General features: G+C 51.6%; 1 protein-coding gene across 4 annotated transcripts in view; it reads left to right on the top strand.

Moving 5' to 3' along the window:
• TNS3 (tensin 3) overlaps nucleotides 1-19,949 on the top strand; it is a 229,719-nt gene that overhangs the window by 23,393 nt on the left and 186,377 nt on the right. Inside the window, exon 1 of one of the 4 annotated variants that reach the window (XM_047763134.1) lies at nucleotides 12,558-12,852. The exons of the other annotated variants lie outside the window; for them this stretch is intronic. Coding sequence (XP_047619090.1) covers nucleotides 12,775-12,852 — 78 coding nt within the window. The 5' untranslated portion in view covers nucleotides 12,558-12,774. Of the gene's footprint in view, nucleotides 1-12,557; nucleotides 12,853-19,949 lie in introns of those variants that run through there. 4 annotated transcript variants of the gene reach the window in all.

Below are 19,949 nucleotides of genomic sequence, written 5' to 3' on the forward strand. Positions count from 1 at the left end.
CATTTTTCTCCAGAACCTCTGGCCTGTGTCTTATGCCATCTCTCTGGTTCCTGCCAGGCCCCCTGCTGGGTCGTAGGCTCTATGAGGACAGGGACCTTGAATTGTTCATGCTCTGCTGCCTGTGTCCAGTGGCACCACATGGGCACACAGCCAGGGTCCTGCGGAGAGTGTGCACATGGGGAGGGAGCCAGGAGAGAGATGCCCACGGTTGGGCCAGGGCCTGTCCGTCTGCTGGGTGGCAGGGGGCCCTGTTTGCCTGTCAAGAGAGAAGCCAGGATCTTCGAAGAGATGCCTCCTTCAGGGACAGTGCGTTTCAGGGGGCCCCTGGTGTTCACACGGTGGCCCAGGAGGCTGAGCCCTGGCTGTCCCTGCACGGAGTCTGTTCACACCTCAAGGCTGGGAATGGACCGGAAGTCGGTATCAGTCACCCAGAACCAGTTCTCCTTTGGGTGGCGTGGTGCCTCAGGTGGGGAAAGACCCCTGGGGCTGATGGAACCTTAGCCGCTTAGATTCTTTTGTGCCTTTCTTAATTTATCATGGCTATTTCCATGTCCACGAATGTGGATCTGCTGTGACCTACACTGTAGCTTGTGGCAACGCAGGATCCTTAACCGACCGAGCAAGGCTGGGGATTGAACCTGCATCCTCAGGGACACCGTTGGGTTCTTAACCCACTGAGCCACAGTGGGAACTCCTGATGTCTGTTTTTTATGGGGGTGTAGACTTATAGATTCCTTTGTGTCTTGGCCTCAGGCCGTTCGTTGGCTATTCAAACCGCGTCCAGTTTTTCCTGCTGTGCATGCTTTGTGAGGCACGGCCTTCTGTCTGAATCTTGATCTACTTGTGCGACTGTTGCCTTAGCATGGCTTCCTGGTCATGGAATTGTACACCGTGTGCGTGTTTTACATGAAGAAGTGTAGAGGTTGTTTGCACCTGCCTTGCCCGTGGAGATGCTGCATGGGTGTGTGTGTGTCTTGTGCTTCTCCCTCGGCCTTGCCGTCCTGCTTTGGGACAGGGCTCCCTGTGGTCTGGCTCCCGGCGACTTACTCTGCACGTTTGCTTTGTAAAGGGCGCTGTGCCCCCTGCCCCTGTGTCCTTGATCCAGTCCCCTGCCTCCCTTGCCCATTCATGTCGGAGACAGGTGCGGGCCCTCCCACGGCCGTGCACGCGGAGGGGCGGCGGGTGCAGGGACACTGTATACACTGAATGGGCTGCGGGCTGGAGGACCCCCTCCACGTCGGCTTTGGGGGGATCTGCAGGGAGACCTGTGCTGGCATTTAGGCTGAAGGGCCTCCGGGCGGAAGGCAAGAGCCGTGTGAGGAGCGCTGGCAGGGGGTGGGAGCCAGACCCCGTGACCCTGCTGTGCTTTGAGAGGTGGGGAACCTGGATGGGGTCGTGAGGGGTCTGCCAGGGGGCCTCAGGAGCACCATGCATTCACTCATCACTCAGCCCCCGCTCAGCACTGTTCCAGGCACCGGGAACCCTGTGCAAGCCAGACGTCGGGGGCGGGGGCGGGGGGGCCCTGGCCCTGCCCACAGACCCACACCCAGGGCCCCCAGGATAGCAAGACGAGAAGCCTAAGGACACTGAAGGCGGTAGGGGGGAGAGAGTAAGGGCCAAGGTGGGACCACTGTTTCCACAGGGTGTCCCGCAAGGCTTCTCAGGGGTGGTGTGTGTGTCTGTGTGTGTGTCTGTGTGTGACCTTTGGGCAGATATTTGAAGGAAGAGAAGAGTGAGTCACACGGAGGTGTGGGTGGCGGGAACAGCACATGCAAATGTCCGGAGGCAGCAGCTGGTCCAGCAGGTGGGCAGGGACTGGTTCAAGTGGCCTGAGGGTCCAGGATCAGAGGTTTGGGGGTTTTTGTTCAGCGTGGCCTTATGAAAGCTGGGGAGCATGTTTTGCTGGAGCTTTGTCAAGTCCTGCCCAATTCCTGTTTAAGACAGGGCCTGTGGATGCAGAGAGCCAGTCCGCGTGCTGGTGCGGGGACTGGGGCGGTTAGAGAGACCAGGGCGGGTCTTTTGGGGGTTTGCTCTGTAGGGCTTGCTGACATGTCTGCTGTGTGGCACTTGTGGAGAGAGGCGCTGGGAGGAGCGCATGTGGGGAGAAAACCCGGAGTTCCACGTGAGGGGCTGGGGCTGATGAGGCCGAGGGGACAGCCTGGGGGCGGTGTGGAGCCTGGATACCGGGGACTCAGCAGGGAAGTGCTGGAGAGCGTGGGTGCTGTTGGCGGCGGTGGGGTGGGCTGGAGGCGCCAGCTGGAGGAAAAGGGCATAGAGGAGAGCCTAGGACACTTAGTGGTGCCCAGGGGGCGAGCACTCTCCAAGGGAGATGAGAGGAGGTGAGGGGCGGGGGTCCCAGGAGGGCCGTCTCTAAAGATGGGTGTCTGGCAGCCTCTTAGTCTGCTGGGAGTCAGCACAGAAGCTGGTGAGGTTTGGCTCTGGGTGAGCAAGAGCCAGGGCTGCTCTGAGGACCTCACAGTGGGGGCACCTGCGGTGCGTCCAGGTTCACACCCTGTGAGCTGGGCTAAGTCCCCAGACCTTCTTATGCGTCTGGTTTGTTGGGAGCACTGGGCTCGCGTGTCAGTGTGCGGTGTGCACAGGGCAGCCGTGCTCAGCTGGGTGCCAGTGGAAGGGGATGGGTGGCAGCACCCACTTAGGGAGGTTTCCCTGAGGCCATTTGAGCCCTCCTTGCTAGCAGTGACCTTGGCCTGTGTCTCTGATCTTGGCCTTCCTAAGTTGCACAGCAGGTGCGTGGTGGCCCTGGCCAGCTGACTGAACAGCAGGTGGTCCCTGAGACCTCGTGCTTGTCCTGGAGGAGACTGGATAGCTGGACGGCAGAGCCCTGCACCCGAGCTTACGGGGTCTGCCCCCACCCACCCCACCCTGCCCCAACCCTACACTGCCCCGTCCCACCCGGCAAGCGCAGCAAAAGCCTGCCAGCTAAACAAAGATCTGAAGCGCTGTCCTCCAGCGAGCGCGGATGACCTCTGAAGGTCCCAGCCCCAAAGAGGCCGCAGCTGTAACCAGAGCCACGGCCGTGACACGTCCGGATCCTTAACCCCATGAGCCACGAGGGACCTCCGTGGGACCACCTTCCGTATCAACTCTCCTCCGTCCCACGCGGCGAACTGTGGGGACTCGGTGGAGGGCGGGTGGTGGGCGCTGGGAGTCACTGTCACTTCGCTAACCAGAAATCAAAGGGCAGAAGATACGGGGCCATAAGTTCCAAGGCCCAGCCCAGGTGTGACCGAGGGTGTGGCCTCCAGTGACCATCACCTTAAAACTTGGCATCTGTCTTTATTGATTTACAGTCATTCGTTCGCCAGTAATGTGTGCCCAGCACACCCTGGGGCCTGGGAGGGCACACGCTGAGAGTGGCCCGCGGTCCCCACGCCTGCCTTGTTTACTGTGAGGTGGGCGGAGGCTAGGGACACACACAGAAAGCAGGTGATGGGGCAGTGGCTGGGCAGTGTCGCTTCTCCGTCTGACCTGGAGGGACAGTGTCCATTGCTGTTTAAGACACCAGATGAGAAGACCCGTTGGGCAGGTGGGACTGGAAATGGAATAATTAAAAAAAAAAATAAAGGAGGATTAAAAGGGTTATCATACTTACGACAGATATACTTTTTAAAAATTTTATTTTAGGATATGCTTTTTGAACATTTTTAAAGTGGCTGTTAGGGAGGGGCTGATCCTAGCGGATGCTCTCGGGATGGGGAGCAGCAGGAGAGTAAGGCATTGGCCAGGCGTGTGGTGGAGGGATTTCTCCTCTTGTGGATGTTGATTCTGGCTCTCTGGGCTCTGGGCGTGAAAGGAAATTTTGCTTTTTCCTTTTTCCCCCTCCCTTTTTCTGCAGAACCTTCTGCATATGGAAGTTCCCAGGCCAGGGGTCAAATCTAAGCTGCATCTATGGCAACGCCAGATCCTTAACCCACTGTGCGGGGCCGGGGATTGAACCAGCAACACCACAGAGACGCGCTAGATCATTAACCCGCCCACCACAGGGGAACTCCATGTTTCTTTTTTCTGAGGTGCAACAAGCAATAGTATTTGTTGGAAACAGGCTTTTAACATGCTGGAAACTTCTTGGGGCCTGATTTGGGTGAAGCAGAGATTACTTCAAGGCAAGAGCTTCATATGAGCCTTGGAGACCCGCTTTGCTGGAAGTTAAATTAGAGGATTTAATTATTAGCTCTCTTGGAGCGTAGACTTTATGGGGCCATTTATGTTCCCGGCTTCGTCAAGGCCTCAGTGATTTTGAGGGTGAGCAGGTGCCAGGGAGTCACCCCAAAGTCCTGGCTTCCCCAGAGGAGGTGGGACCCAGCCCTGGCTGTCTCACTTATTGTGAATACAAATACCGGTTCACAGTGGCAGTAACAAACAGAAACGAGGGAATTCCCGTTGTGGCTCAGTGGAAACGAACCTGAACGAGGATCCAAGAGGATATGGGTTCGATCCCTGGCCTCGCTCGGTGGGTTAAGGATCTGGCGTTGCCATAGATGCAGCTTGGTGTAGGTTGAAGACGTGGCTCGGATCTGGCATTCCTGTGGCTGTGGTGTAGGCCAGTGGGAACTTCTGTGTGCCTTGAGCGTGGCCCTAAAAAGACCAAAAAAAAAAAAAATAAGATGTCAGCCTTGGGGCTGCCATCCTCACTCTCCGCCCTGGGGAAGTGGCACGGGCTTGGGACCACCCGTGGGCGGCCTGCTCCGCTGTGCCGTGGAGCTTTGCTCGTTAGGTTAATCTTCGCACAGCCTCCCCTTGTCACCGACAGTGGGGATGATAGCCCCACAAAACTGGGATTTCTAGGGGTGGGGTGCTCCCTGAGAGGCGGCTCTGTCCAGAGCAGTGCTGGCAATTTGCAGACCGTCACCAGCCCTGACTGTGATCTAGATTTTTCCTCTGTGTTACAGAAGACTCACTCTGAAGGATTTCATTTCCCTAGTTCACACATACCTCGGGAGATATTGTTGGTTTCGTTCCAGCGATAAAGTGAATATTGCAATAAAGTGAGTCATACAATGTTTTTGGTTTCCCAGTGTGTATAAAAGTAACATTTACACTATACTCATCTATTAAGTGCGTGCAATAGCCTTATTCTAAAAGCAGTGTACCTATCCTTAATTAAAGCCGGAGTTCTCCTGTGGCACAGGAGGTTAAGGACCCGGCGTCACTGCAGTGGCTCCGGTCTCTGCTGTGGCCAGGGTTTGATCCCTGGCCCAGGGACATCTGCATGTGGCAGGTGCAGCCAAAAAGAGAAAACAGAAAGACTGGGTTGCTAAAAAATGCTGGCAGCTCAGGGTTGCTGCAAACCCTCCAACGTGTGAAATGTACAGTGTCTGCGAAGGGCAGCCGCAAGGTCTGCCCGTGTTGGGGAGGAATTTTATTAAAAGGCCAGACGAGTGGCAGCAGCCGCGACCGTGCAGGTTCTCTCCACTGTTGGTGCACTGAGCTGAAAGCAGCACAATACTTCATGGCGGGTCTCCAGGTTTTCCTTAGGAACCAATTCTGGGGGTCTCTTTGCACGTGGAGTCAGGTGCTAGTGCAGACATGTGTGGTGGGGAGTGGGGAGAAAGCCGGGGGTGCCTGCCACCGTCCCCTCCCCTCAGTCCCCAACAGAGGCCACCTACCAGTGTTCTATTGGCCCATTTTCTGAGGTCGACTAGGATAGGCCGGGGCCCTTGCTGGGTCCTGGGACACTGTCAGGAGCTGTGGGCATCTGAGATGGACAGGAGGCCTGGAGCCCAGGGGCCGGGGTGTTCAGCGCTGCGACCTCGGGCAGGTCTCTGAGCGTGGCATTCTAGTGTAAGAAACAAGAATCCCTGGTGGGGGCCCCTGCAGGCCTCCGGTCCCCTCCCCAGGAGTCAAACCACCGCGCAGGGAGAAAGCTTGGTTTTACACTGACTAGTCTGTATTTATCGTTGCAATGCCCCACCCCTTCCTGAAAATTATTTCCCCCACCCCAGGGCAAGGCTGTGAGTCCTGTGGTGGGGAGGGGTCCCTTTGGGAGGGGGGGCGTGCCCTTGGAATGCGGAAGTTCCCAGGCCACAGGGATCGAATCCCGAAACCTCATGGATACTAGTTGGGTTTTTAGCCTGCTGGGCCACACCGGGAACTCCTGCTCTGCCTGTTCTTCAGTGAAGCAGCGGCTGTTTTTGAGCAGAAAAGGTGTAAGAAAGCGCACACTGGAGGGTGGTTTTGTAAAGTAAGCACATTTTGTACTTTTCTTTCTTTCTTTTTTTGTCTTTTTGTCTTTCTAGGCCGCATTTGAGGCATATGGAGGTTCCCAGGCTAGGGGCTGAATTGGAGCTGTAGCTGCTGGCGTACACCACAGCCACAGCAACTCGGGATCCGAGCCGTGTCTGCGACCTGCACCACAGCTCACAGCAATGCCAGATCCTTAGCTCACTGAGCAAGGCCAGGGATGGAACCCACGTCCTGATGGATGCTAGTTGGGTTCGTTAACCACTGAGCCACGACGGAAACTCCACGTTTTGTACTTTTCAAAGGCTGGGGAAGGAAAGACGTGAAGGCACGAAGGCGGGGAGTGGAGGAGAAATGAGAAACGGGGTTCACTGTCCCAGCATCGGCACAAAGCGTCGTGCTGAGGGGGGCAGATGTTACCACCTCGTCCTTAAAGGAAGCCCCGAACTTGATGCACGCAAGGGTCCGAGTCCCTGGCTGGTGCGCACACCCCATGGGGCCGGTTGTGGGCGGTGGGCAGTGAGCTCAGGACGGGAGTCCCCTTGAACTCTGGCTAAAACCATTCGGTGAAACCGGCTGGAGGAGACGACCTCTTGGGGGGCCAGGAGGCTCCTGGTTCATCACAGGTTCATTGAGGTGGATTTACAGGGACTTTGGGGAGAGCCGGAGGCGTGTGGAGGACAAAGCCTGGAGTGGGAGCCTGGCCCTACTGTCCTGCCTCCTCTAGGAGGAGGCCGTACCTGCCGTTTGTCCTCCTTCTAGGGTCAGGCGCTAAACACGCAGCGCCCTTCCTCTGACCCTTGTCCCCAGGGATGTGCCCGGGTTACGTGACGGGCCTACACTCCCTGGCTCTCTCCAGTCTTTGGGGTCCCCACACATCCCTGGGGACCCAGTGTCCCTTGGGTCCCAGGCCCCGTCTTCCACCCCCTCATTGGCCCAGGAATAGACTGTGCTGCCACTGGCGAGACAGACTCACAGGCTCCTGGGGGTCGTCAGGAAGGACTGGAAGGGCCTCTGAGGCCCGCTGTGTCCTGCTGCCCCGCCAGGTGTGGGCTGGGGCAGAAGCTGGCTGGGGGTGGGTAGGGAAGAGGAGGGAGGGCTTGCCAGCAAGGGTTTGCCCGGGGGTCCAGGTGCGGGGCCAGCATCTGGAGATGGTACCTGGGCCTCCAGTGGCCAGCACGGCTGGTGTCCCTGCCTTTGGACAAGGAGAGAAGGCCAGGCCCGGAGGTTTCTGCAGGAGAGCTGGCAGCAGCTTACTGCTATCAGAAGCTCCTTAAACTCAAGCAAGAGTCTTTTCTTGTTATCAGAGGCAATGTGCTTTTTTTTTTTTTTAGGTTTTTATTTTTTCTGTCATAGTTGATGTACATTGTTCTGTCAATTTCTGCTGTACAGCAGCCTGACCCAGATGTACATACATACATACGTTATCTTCCACTATGTTCCATCACAAGTGACTAGCTTTAATCCCCTGTGCTGTACAGCAGGATCTCATTGCTTATCTACTCCAAATGCAAGAGTTTGCCTCTACTAACCCCAAACTCCCAGTCCATCCCACCCCCTCCCCTCCCCCTTGGCAACCACAAGTCTGTTCTCTGAGTCCATGAGTTTGTTTCTTTTCTGTAGACAGGGTCACTGTGCTACATATTAGATTCCACATGTAAGTGATAGCATAGGATATGGGTCTTTCTCTTTCTGACTTATTTCCACTTAGTATGAGACTCTCTGGTTCCATCCATGTGGCTGCAAATGGCGTTACTTTGTGGGTTTTTTATGGCGGAGTAGGGAGGCAATGTACTTTTGCAAGTGCTTTAGGTGACTCCTGGGACCCCCTTGGTTGGCACTGGCGTCACAGAGCCACGGATGAGTGTGACTGGCCTGTGGTGGATCTTAGGTGTGATGAGGATGGAGGGGTGAAGATGGGAGTCATTTGCCCAGAGAGTCGGGTGACCCCACCGCAGACGCTGGTGCTGGGTGCACCTGCCGGCAGACAGGCCCTCCAGGCTCGGCTCCCGGGGACCTCCAGTTTGGGCCCCCATGCCCCTCACTCACGTCCGGCCATACCTGGTCAAGATCACGTTCAGGCTGTGCCTCCGTGTGAGCGCACTCAGCTACACTCAGCTACAGAGCCGTGCTCTCTAGGCGGACAGGTCTGTCAAAGGCCATGGCCCCCTGGCCTCGGCTCAAGGCCAGCCTGCTCTGTCGTAGACTTACGCTTTTCCTCTTTACAACAAGTTAGGGGTGGTATTTTTGAGATGATGTGGCTCTTCTCCAGAGAGTGACAGGGGCAGAATGCTGGGTTATGTTCGCTTCAAGTTTCCATGGCAAGTGGAGGCTAAATCCTTTATTCTCTCTATACCCAACCACTCCATCCTATTTACAGGAGCTCATCTCCTGCCGCCTCCCCCACCCCGGTCCCTCAGGTGAGGGAGGGGTGCCTCGAGACCGTGCAGGCATCTGCATCTCCAGTGTGTTCTTTTATTAATTTATGTCTATCAGTAGGACTCATGCACTCATGGATTCCTATGTAATTCAACGGGTTACAGTCTGATATTATCACTGTTTATTTCAATGTCCCCAGGTTTGGCCGGGGGCCGCCTCTGCAGCCCAGACTCAGTGCCCCTGTGTGGCAGCCTGGTCATTCTGGGAGCATTCCTTCACCTTTGGGCAAAACCAAAAAAAAAAAAAAAATTGCAGTTCATCTGTGCTGTCCCTGACTCAAACCTGAAATTAGCCATGTCTCTAAGGAGCCCATTTTTTTTTTTTCTTTCTGGGAAATTGTCTTAAAACCGAGGACTGGGTGCTGGGTGTAACCACTACCACTGGGGGCTGCCTCAGGCCCTCCCTGTGGACAGAGCTGGGGAGTGTAGGGAGAGTGTATGTGCACGGGTGTGTATGGCTGCATGCGTGTGCGTGTGTGTGCACATGTGCCTCAGCTTTCATTTCTGTCGATATCCGTGTCCGTTGAAACCGTGTGTTACACCAGGATCCCATTCCAGTCCTGCAGCATAGCGATGACTGTCATTTTCTGCCTTTCTGCCAGGTGCTCCCCAGGACATGCTTCCCTCTCACCGCTCGGGTTCCCCCGGACCTCGGTCCAGCCCTGGCTTGCTTACCGCACCCCCCCCGCCCTGTGCGCACTCTCTGGACACGGCCTGCACCTGCCTGCTGTCCGCGCCCTAATGCGTGCTGAGCTTCAGTTTGTCCCAGCGCCCTACCCTGTGCACTATGCTGGGTCTCCTGGCTCTCATCTTCTTCTTTTTTTGTCTTTTTAAGGCCTCACCTTCAGCATATGGAAGTTCCCAGGCTAGAGGTCAAATCGGAGCTGCAGCTGCCAGCCTATGTCATGGCCACAGCAACACGGGATCCAAGCCGCATCCGTGACCCACACCACAGCTCATGCAGTGCCGGATCCCACTGAGCAGGGCCAGGGATCGAACCCGCATTCCCAAGGATACTTACTAGTTGCGTTCGTTACTGCTGAGCCACAACGGGGAACGCCTTGGCTCTTTTCCTGTCTCGAAAATGCCCACCTCTCCTCCAGGTCTCAGTCCACCTGTCGCTCTTTTCCCCCGACGTCCCAGGAGTGGGCAGGGTGCCCCCTCCTAACACCGCATGCAGACATTTCTGCACTGTGCTCCCTGTAATGCCAGACGCACAGGCCGCTCAGTGATGTTCCTGGATGGATATGAGTGTGTGAGCGAGGAGACATGTGGCAGCAGCCTCCACTGCAGTCAGGTCTGAGTTCTTGGATGGCCCGGCCCGAGTCCCCAGTCCAGGCTGGGTTGGTGCTGCAGCCCTGAGGCCTCACAGTCTGGCCCCAGGCCCCCTGAAGTCCATCCTGTGCAAGAAGAGCCCCCTTTTGTTGCTGCAGACTCTGTAGCCAGAAGTCAGGCCAGCAAGGAGCAGGTGGGATCGTTGCCCTATGAGGGGCAGGCTAGGCTGGCAGCGCAGCTGTGAAGCGAGTCTGGCGAGGCTGGAGTAGCTGGCTCCGTGCCCGCCCTGGTTTCTGGGTTCCTCTAGGGTCTCCCAGCTGACCCAGCCCCAAATGCTCGTGCTTCAGCTTGCCTCCCAGTGGTGCTGAGCCAGAGGAGCCTGGGGATGAGCAGGGCTGGGGGGCTGTGGAGGGAGAAGGGGCTGGAGGTGGGCCAGCTGGCAAAGTGGGGAGTCCTGGCAGGGGCCCCACTTCTGTGTTTGGGGATGTTCCCTTGGGCTGTGGTGCTCTGGGCTTGAGCCGAGAGGCTGTGTCTATGATCCCTGATGCTGACCCAGTTGTGACAACCTGGTTTGGGGTCATCACCTGTGAGGTGTATCCCAGGCATGTGATTTATTATTAGTAAGGACGTGTGGGAATTTTCTGAATGGTGCATCTTTTAATCAAGTAAGAGGAGATTCAGGTGTCCCCCTGAAGCCCCCATTTGTCTTCCAAGCTGGGAGCTGTGGGCGCAGGAGCACTGCGTGGTCTCCAGGGGCCCCACAGAGTGCAAAGCCCAGTCCTCGACTTCATGGAGCTTTATCATGTTGGGGACCACCTCGTTGCTGAGATTCACATTCCTTCTGCTGTTCCTGGGTGGGAGTGGGAATAGATCCAACGGACTTCTGGAAAAAGTGTTTGCATGCCGTGCCCTAGGACAGCAGAACAGTGTGCTTCTAGCTCGGCTTGTAGACACAGCTTTGTGCCTTGTCTTGTGTTAGACATTGAGGACTCAGCAATGAATCCCCTACAGGTGTATTCTTAGGACTCCTGCAGTCACGTGGGGGTGAGGGATGTGTATGAAGAAATAGGACTGAGAGATGCCTGCAAAACTGAAGTTTAAACTCTCTAGAGAAAGGGTGAATAATGATGAATGCATTTAGAAAACGAATTAGCGAATTAGTGACCGAATCAATGAATGACTACAGATACAGATGAATAAGAATCTCATTTGAAGGAGGAGGAAGATGCGCGTGGATGGGTGGCTGCCTGGTGAGGAATCAGAAGCCAGAATGGCGTGTTCCTCTTTTTTTTTTTCCTGGTTGAAAGTTGAAGAGCAGCTTTGCTGTTGCAACCTCAGAAATGGAAGGATGGGTGTTCGGTGCCAGAACCGGAGAGGTTAATGCCTGCCTTTGAATCTATGGCTGGAATTCGCACATGTGTTAACCATAAAAGCCCAGGCCTAGCCCACCCAGACCGCTCTCCAGCACTAAGACCTTGGGAGTTGCAAGCAGAGTTGAAGATCTGTAGTCAGAGCTTTAGATGCAAGGCAGGTCATGAGACCTGTACCCTGCACTGGGCATGGAGGCAGGTCAAGTCACCAGGGCGTTCGGTGCTGCTCTGGGCACACCGTGAGCTGGTCGGCCTGAGGACATCCAGCTCCCTAGGCCATGTGCTTCTGTGCAAGGAGGAGCGGGTGTGGGTGGGGGCCTCTGTGGGGCACAGCCTCTCCCAGGAGCGGGCTGCCGGAGCTTCTCATGGTAGAAAGCTAAGATCCATGGCTCTTCGAGCCCAGCATGACAACTCAGTCCTGAGGGGGCCTGACAGGCATGGGAAAAGGGCCCTTCTCTGTGGATCACTCCCCCCCCCGGGGGGGGGGGGGCTGTCCTTCAGGCTAAGGGACCCTTCCACTTTCCTGGTGTCTGGCATCCTCTTCCTGTGACACCTTGTCCCATCACCTCAGTCACCTTCATCTCCTTCAAAAAAATTAAAGACAGGTTGTAAGTTTCCTTCCATAACCACAGAGCCAGAGAGGAAAACGGGGATGTGATTTGCCGGGAGCTGTCTGGCACTCTGGATGGTAAGGGTGTGTGTGTGGGAGGGGTGTGCGGGGTCCTGGACCCCCAGGTATGGAAGTCCCACAATCATTTTTGAGTTTACTGGAACCTCCGCCTGTCTCTCATCCCTCTCTGGCAAGGCTGCCCCTTGTTTTTCTTAGTCGAAGAGGCAAATTGGAAAAAAAAAAGCCATTCTGCATTAGTTTTCCTTCTTTCCACTCCAAAGCTGCTGCAGGCTAGCAAGGTCGTTTACCAGTGACACCGACCATTCCCGAAGGCAGGTTTACTGGACACGATTTAAAATCCTGAAAAACCAAAGAGCCTCTGGATTTTGCTTTTAAGCCCCTGGGTCCGCATTCTTGGAGAGGTCTGAAATCCTAGTCAAGCTGTACTCCAGCCAAAGGCGGCGGCGATCCAGTGGGAGGGCGGAGGGCGGCTGTAGGTTTGCCCCCCCACCCCGGCCCTAGGAGGCGTTTCTTTTCCACTTTTCCTGGGTTTGGCTGAGAAGGCTTTTGCCTCCTCTCTGGAGCTGCGGTCTGGGGCGGGGGAGGGAGGGCTAATTCATGTCAGATGGAGGGGCGCCGGGGGACCCTGCGCTCACTCGTCTGGCTTTTGTTCCAGGCATCTGACTTCTGACGGCAAAGTGGACTTGGAGGTGGCGGCCGCGTCTTTTCGGGGCTCCCGGGGTGGAACTTTTCCTGGGACTCCCAGACGCAGGGGCCCAGGAGGCATCCCTGCCTGGCACCGTCTCTGGGGAGGGTCCGTGCAGGCCTGGGCCTTCCAAGCCTGGCCCTGGTCCGGCTCAACGCGCGGGCGCCGGAGGCCATGCGGCTGCGCGCGCTGACCCCGGGGCCGCCTGGAGGGTGCGCGCGGGGAGCGCGGGCTCGCCGGCACCGGCGCCAGGTGAGTGGAGAAGGGGCGCGGGACGCTGGAACCGGGAGAGGGGGGCGCTTCGGGCCGGTGCGCGCGCGTGCCAGTGTGCGCCTGAGGACGCGGTCTGCGCGCCGGTGTGCAAGTGTGTACGGATGCCCATGCACCCTTGTCTGCGCGTGCACGTTCACGCGTGTGCTTTTGTTTCTGCGCATGCCCATGGGTGCCCTCATGTTCACGAGCGCGCGTGTCCTGGTCTGTGCGCGCGTGTCCCTGTGTGTGCACGTGTTACGTGCTCAGGAGAGGGGGAAAGCAGGGCTTTGCCTGGTGGAAGGTGGCGCCCTGGTGAGCCCACATGGAGTGGGTGACAGTTCAAGCTTCATGTTCTATTTCGACTCCCTCTTGAACACCCTTCTTTGGACTCCTTTCCCGGCACAGAAGTGGGACATGGGCCATTTCGAGGACTCGCGTCGCAGCCTGCGTTTCTTGCAAAAGAAAAGGGTGCGGAGCTCCGTGTGGATGTGGGGAGGTGCTGCCATTGTTGCAGAAGTGCAAGGTCAACACGGCTCTGTTAGAATCTGTGGTCCTGGGACCGTCCTCCATGGCGTTTGAATTAAACAGAGCTGATGCAGGAGGCTGCTGGCCAGTAGGTTCAGCAGTCCTTTCTCGGAGTAAACACATTTATTTATTGCTTTTGTTTTCCCAGAAACTTAGGTAAGGTTCTGAGGACTGAGAAGTAGTCAGAAGGTCAGCAACCTCCCATCACTTTGAGTTGTGCTCCGTTCCGATTTTTAGTTTAACAGTCAAATGCTATTGCTGGGAGGTTGGGGACAGTGTGTGGTAGGTATGCAGTGGCTGTCCCCTGTATGGGGGTTCTCTGGCTCTGAGCAGGATCACCCCAGCGGTTTGGGGTCCACTTTGCTGATGCAGGAAGTTTTTGTGGGGTTTAAGACACTCCAGAGTCAAGTTGCTGGGTGTCTTTGCTCAGTGTCTGCCTCCCTAGAATGCTGCTGAACGTTTCCCCAGGTAGGAAAACACACGCCTAAATCCTCTGGCCTGAAAAGAAAAGGTAGCTTGCATTGTGCTGATGCAGCCTTTGTGCAGTAACTGTTTTGCTATTGCAGCCTTAGCCCAGAGAACCTGGCGGAGGGTGGGGTCGGTGGGGTCGGTGAGATTTTGCATTCCCGCAGGGCAGAGCCAAGGGTCCCCCTTCTGCACTCCTGTGGAGCGCTTCCTCGCTCAATTTTGCAGACTTTTCTTTCTGAAAAGAGACCTCACCATCACGACCAGCACTAATTACCCTCCGCCCCTCAGGGAGTCCTTGTGGAACGGGCAGCCTTGCTCTCAATGCTTCTAACTGTCTGCTCCTAACAATTAAATGCAATTTAGATTCCTGAACTGAGCCTGCTAAATGCTTCAGCATTTCGGCCTCCCTCCCCTTCCCCCGGCACGCAGCGGCCCCGCCTCTGTGGGAGAAATGAAAGCACAGTATCAGGTGAAAACAAAGGCAGTCTAATCCCGTCTAGGCTCATTGCACAATGGAGATGTTATGTACAGATGAAGCGTGAGCAGATGTTATTACACTATCTGCAATGAATTCCTCCGCCATCCAGCCATTGAAATGGCCTCAGCCTCCTCACAGCACCTTTGCTCTTTCCTTCCTCTCCAGGCTTCTAGCTGTGGCCCAGCCTGGCAAGAAAGCCGCGGGAACACAGTGCCTCTTTCTCCCTGGTTGTAATAAAGGTATTTGTAGGGAATAAAAGGTCATAGTATCCCCCGTTGGCCCACAGACTACAGCCAGTTCATTCAGGCAACAAATACTAATTGAGCGTCCTCAGTTCACTGTGTGCCAGGCGCTGTGCAGGGCCTCGGAGGACAAATGGTTAAGAGCCTGGTGTCCTGTCTCAAGGGAATTACACAGGAGAGGCGTAGAGACAAATAACTGAAATATGAGGGGGGAAGCATGTGCCAACTGGGGGATTACTACAGAGGGCTGTGTTTGTCAGCTACTTGAATACATACTCCTGTCTGAACTTGAGGCTGGGGTGGAGACTGGGTCTGAGGCCATATTCCTTATCCTCTGGCGCTGTGGTCTTGGGCCTGCATCCTAGCATTCCTGTTCGTAGAACAGTGATGGTCATGGTTACGGCCTAGAAGGGCCCTACTGATGTTGTGAGCTTCATAATAACAGCACCGTTGTCCCTGTTTGCAGGCTTCTAGTACCACAGCTCTGCTGTCGAAAAGTAGTCTGTTAAAAAAACAAAACAAAACAGAAACAAACATGTAAACAAGCACAGAATAACAGCGCCTTGAGTGTATGTAGGACAGCACCTCATAGTATATGTACAGTCCATTACATAGTGGTGGCCTCAATTTCGCTATGAATTAGAATCCCTGGGGGAGCTTTGAAAAAATTTGCATTCTGCCCCCCCCCCCAGACAATCTATTTTATTTGTTACAGGGTGGAGCCTAGGTGGAGCTGATTTGCAAACGCTGGCCCAGTGATTCCCATAGAATCCCAGTGCTTATAAGTGGTACCTGCCACAGCACTTGTTTATTTACAGTGTTCGTAGGCAGGATGGGGGAGGTCCTCTTTCCCTTGAAAAGGGGGTATGACTTATCCAGGGTCACAGAGCTTGTAACCCAGGTGGCAGAAGCAGTGGGAAGTTTTCCCCCTGGTGCAGGAAACGTTCCCTCATTTGACAGACTTGCCAGCTGACACCAGGGAATGCATGACTGATGGCTGTGCTGTAGGGTTTCTGAGGAACCGGAAGTGGTCAGAAGGACTTGGGGGGCGGGGGTGTGGGACAAGAAATGGTCGCAGCAGAAAACTGTAAGTTCCCAGCATTCCAGCTTGAATAGTGGAGGAACGGTTTGGGGATGGTCAGAGAGTGCTTTAAAGGTGGAGTGGCAATGGCATGTCTGAAGGAGCCCTCTGCCAGTTCCAGCCCATTGGTAGTGGCACCTGGGGTTCTCCATTGAGAAGGCTTGTAAAGTCAACTGGGGACATTAGCCATGATTGATTAGTTGTGTCTGCCATTGGTCAAGGCAGTTTCGGTCTGTGTGCTGAGTATTGGTCTTCCTTTGATCAGTTTCAGAGGAGCATATGCTTTGTTGAAAATTAGACTCCAAAGTGTTCGTTTAACACCTCATATTTTTTAATTATAGAGAATCCCAAGAGTATTCTATCTTTGAAACTCAGTGTTTTTATACTGAAAACGCCTTTTCAAAATATAATAGAAAACTTATCAAATTGTACACTTAAATAGGAACAATATTCAAAGTTGTCTTGGCAGTTCTAAGTGCTTTGAAATTTAAATATGAAGTTTGGAATCAATTTGCCAATTATGGAAGAAGCCTGCTGGGATTTTAATTGAGATTATGTTGAATCTATAGATTTTATGGGAAGAATTGCATCTTAATTATATTGTGTTGTCTGATCCATGAACATGGTGTATCTCTCCATCTGTTTTCTATAATTTCTTTAATTATAGAAGAAATTCAGTTTCCCTATATTTTCTTTAATTTCTTTCCACAGTGTTTTACAGTTTTTAGTTTATAAGTCTGTCACAATTTTGTCAGATTTATCCTTAAATATTTCATATTTTTGATTCTAATGTAAGTGGTAATATTTTTTGAAATTCAATTTCTGGATGTTTATGGCTGGTATGTAGAAGTACAATCAGTTTGTACATTCATTGATCTTGTATCCTTCAACTTTGATAAACTCACTTGTCCTAGAGCTTTTTTGTTGATTCCATCAGCTTTTTCTACATAGGCAATGATGTCATCAGTGACTAAAGATAGTTTAACTTTCTCCTTTCTAACCTGGATACCTTTTATTTATTTTTCTTGCCTGATTGCACTAATTAGAACCTCGAGGACAAGCCTACATAGAAATATTGATTGAGGAAATCCTTGTCTTGTCTCACATCCTGAAGGGAAGGCATTCAGTCTTTCATCATTACATATGACATTTGCTGTAGGTTTTACACAGACAGTTTTATGAAGTTGAGGAAGTCTCTTTTTATTCCTATTTGAGTTTTTTTAAATTTAAAATTAAAAAAATTAAATCAGGAAATGGATGTTAGATTTTATGAGGGTTTTTTTTTGCATCAATTGAAAAATTGTGCAAGTTTCTTTTTTAAAATTTTTTATTTTACTGATTGATACTTGAACATAAAATCAACCAACCTGGGAGAAACCCGGTTTGCCATGATGTATCACCCTATTTAGAAATGTGTTGTTTGGTTTCCAAATATTTGGGGATTTTATAGAGATCATTCTATTTCTGATCCCTATTTTAATCCCAGTGTGGTCAGAGAATATATTTAGTATGACTTGAGTGCTTTTAAATTTATTTACACCTATTTAATGCCCCAGAATATAGTCTACCTTGGTAAATATTCCATATGTATTTGAAAAGAATGTATATTCTGCTTCTGTTAGGTCAGATGTGCTAAAGATAGCAATTAGGTCAAGTTTTTCATAACATTGTTTAAGGCTTATATAGCCATGCTTATCTTATGCAATATTATCAATTATTATTGATAAAAATTGATTAATTATTGAGAAAGGGTATATTAGTTTGCTAGGGCTACCATAACAACATACCATAGGCTGGTGGCTTAAACAGCAGAAATTAATTTTTTCCTTACAGTTCTGGAAGTCCAAGATCAAAGTATTGACAGGTTTGGTTTTTTTGTATGTGACTTCATGAGAGCCTTGCGATAGAATACTGCCGTTTCTCCTTTTCTGAGCTTTGTATCTTTTATCATAAATTCCACTTCTACTTATGTTAAACCTCACATTACATCATCATTAGTTTTTTTTAAACAGTTAATTATCTTTCGGTTCATTTTAAATAAGTAAAAATCTTATATATTTGTCCATGTAATTACCCCTTGTAGTGCTCTTTATTCTTTTGTGTGAAGCCATAGTTCCATCTGATAACATTTTTCTTTTGACCAGACTGCCTTTAACATGCTTTGTAGTATGTGTCAGCTGGTGATTTTTTATATATCTCTTTCTCCTTTTTTTGCCTTTTTTTTTTTTTAGGGCCACGCTTGTGGCATGTGGAAGTTCCTAGGCTAGGGGTCAAATTGGAGTTTCAGCTGCCAGCTTACACCACAGCCACAGCAACATGGGATCCAAGCCGTTTCTGTTAACTGCACTGCAGCTCACAGCAATGCTGGATCCTCAACCCACTGAGCAAGGCCAGGGATCGAACCCATATCCTCATGGATCCTAGTCGGGTTTGTTAACCGCTGAGCCACAAAGGGAACTCCAGCTTTTATATATCTTAAGAAATTTTTAATTTGCTTTCATTTTTGAAATATATTTTACTGGGTGCAGAATTCTAGATTGGCATATTTTTTCCTCAGTATTTTATCTTGTCGCACTGTTTTTTCTCTTCCTTAACTCTTCTTTTTTTGAATAAGAAATCTGCTGTTATGCTAATGGTTGGTCTCCTGAATATAATGTGTTCTTTTCCTCTTTATATATATTGTTTTTTCAGATTATTTTCCATTATACGTTATTATAAGGTATGGAGTATACACCTGTGCTATAGTGTAAATCTTTGTTGCTTATCAGTTTTATGTATAGTGGTGTGTATATCTTAATCCCCAACTCCTAATTTATCCCCTGTCCCTTTCTCCTTTGACAACCATAAATTTGTTTTCTAGTCTGTGAGTCTGTTTCTGTTTTGTATATGGGTTTGTTTATGATTGGATTTGAGCAATGTGATTATCTTGCATTTTGGTATAGTTTATCACATTTGTTATGCTTGAGGTTTGTTGAGTTTCCCAGACTTATGATTTTATAGTCTTCTTCCTATTTTGGAAAAGCTTCAGCTGTTATTTCTTCAAATATCCCTCCACCCACTCATCCTCCTTCAGAGGCTGCTTACTGATGCTCTGTTTATTTCCTAATTTACTTAGATGGTCTTTTCTCTTTCTGTCCTTTATTTTGAGAAGTTTCTATGGTGATATCTTCAAGTTCACTCCTCTGTTCTACTGCAGTGTCTAATCTGCCAGTAATTGCATCCAGTGTATTTTTTATCTCAGATTTTACATTTCTTGTATAGATGTTTGGTTTGCATCTTTTTATACCTTTCCATCCCTACTTACCTTCTTGAACAAATGAAATCCAGTTATAATTCTTCTCTTAGTATCTTGTTTGCCTATTCTTGTCAGTTCAGGGCCATTTTTAATTAATTTATTATTCTCACTGTGGATTGTGTTTTCCTGTGGCCTTGTATGCCTCCTGCTTTTTGATTGCATACCAGATAATTTGTTGATTGGATAGCAGACAAGGTGAATTTCACCTTATTAGGGTGCTGGACATTTTTTTGTTCCTCGGATGTTCTTGGGCTTTGTTCTGGAATGCAACTAAATTACTTGGAGATGGTATAATCCCTTCTAGATAGGCCAGGCAGAACGGGAGCAGTGCTCAGGTTAGAGTTAATCGTTCCCCATGATTGAGGCAAGGTGCTTCCGTGTCTTCTGTGCTCATACTCCCTGAATCTTGAGGTTTTCTGGTCTGTGTGTGGGAAGAGGCACCCTTCCCAGGTCTGTGGGAGCCCTGAGCTCTGTTTCCGCTAATCCTCTCTGGTGGTTCTTTCCTCCCCCTTAGGTAGCTTCCTCAAGCACATGTGCACACACACACACACACGCACACACACACACACACACACACACACCCCTCAGGACTGTGCTGAGCCCTTCCACAGATCCTGGGTTCTGCGCAGCTCTCTGTTCCCTGGTGCTCAGGCAAGTAACCTCTTGCTGGCTTATTCTGCCTAAACTTTTCATTCCTTTGCTTCAACCCCTGTTGTGCACTGGTTCCCCCTTCCTTCTCTGCATCCCAGAAACTTTCTCCAGGTAGGAATTTGGTGCCATCATAGCGCTCACCTCATTTTTTCCTGCCTCTGAGTTTCTAGATAGGTTCGTTTGCTTGTTCATGAACATCCAGTAAAGCAAATCATTCTGTGTGCTCTTGAGTCGGATGTCTTCCATTCAGCAAAATAATGCCTTTGATGTGCACCCACGATGCTGCATGTTCTACATGGACTGGTAACTTGCTCTTGTGTACACCCGAGAAGCGTTCCGTTTTATGACTGTCCTTAT

Source organism: Phacochoerus africanus, chromosome 16 (assembly GCF_016906955.1).
Source record: "Phacochoerus africanus isolate WHEZ1 chromosome 16, ROS_Pafr_v1, whole genome shotgun sequence".
Classification (NCBI taxonomy): Eukaryota; Metazoa; Chordata; class Mammalia; order Artiodactyla; family Suidae; genus Phacochoerus; species Phacochoerus africanus.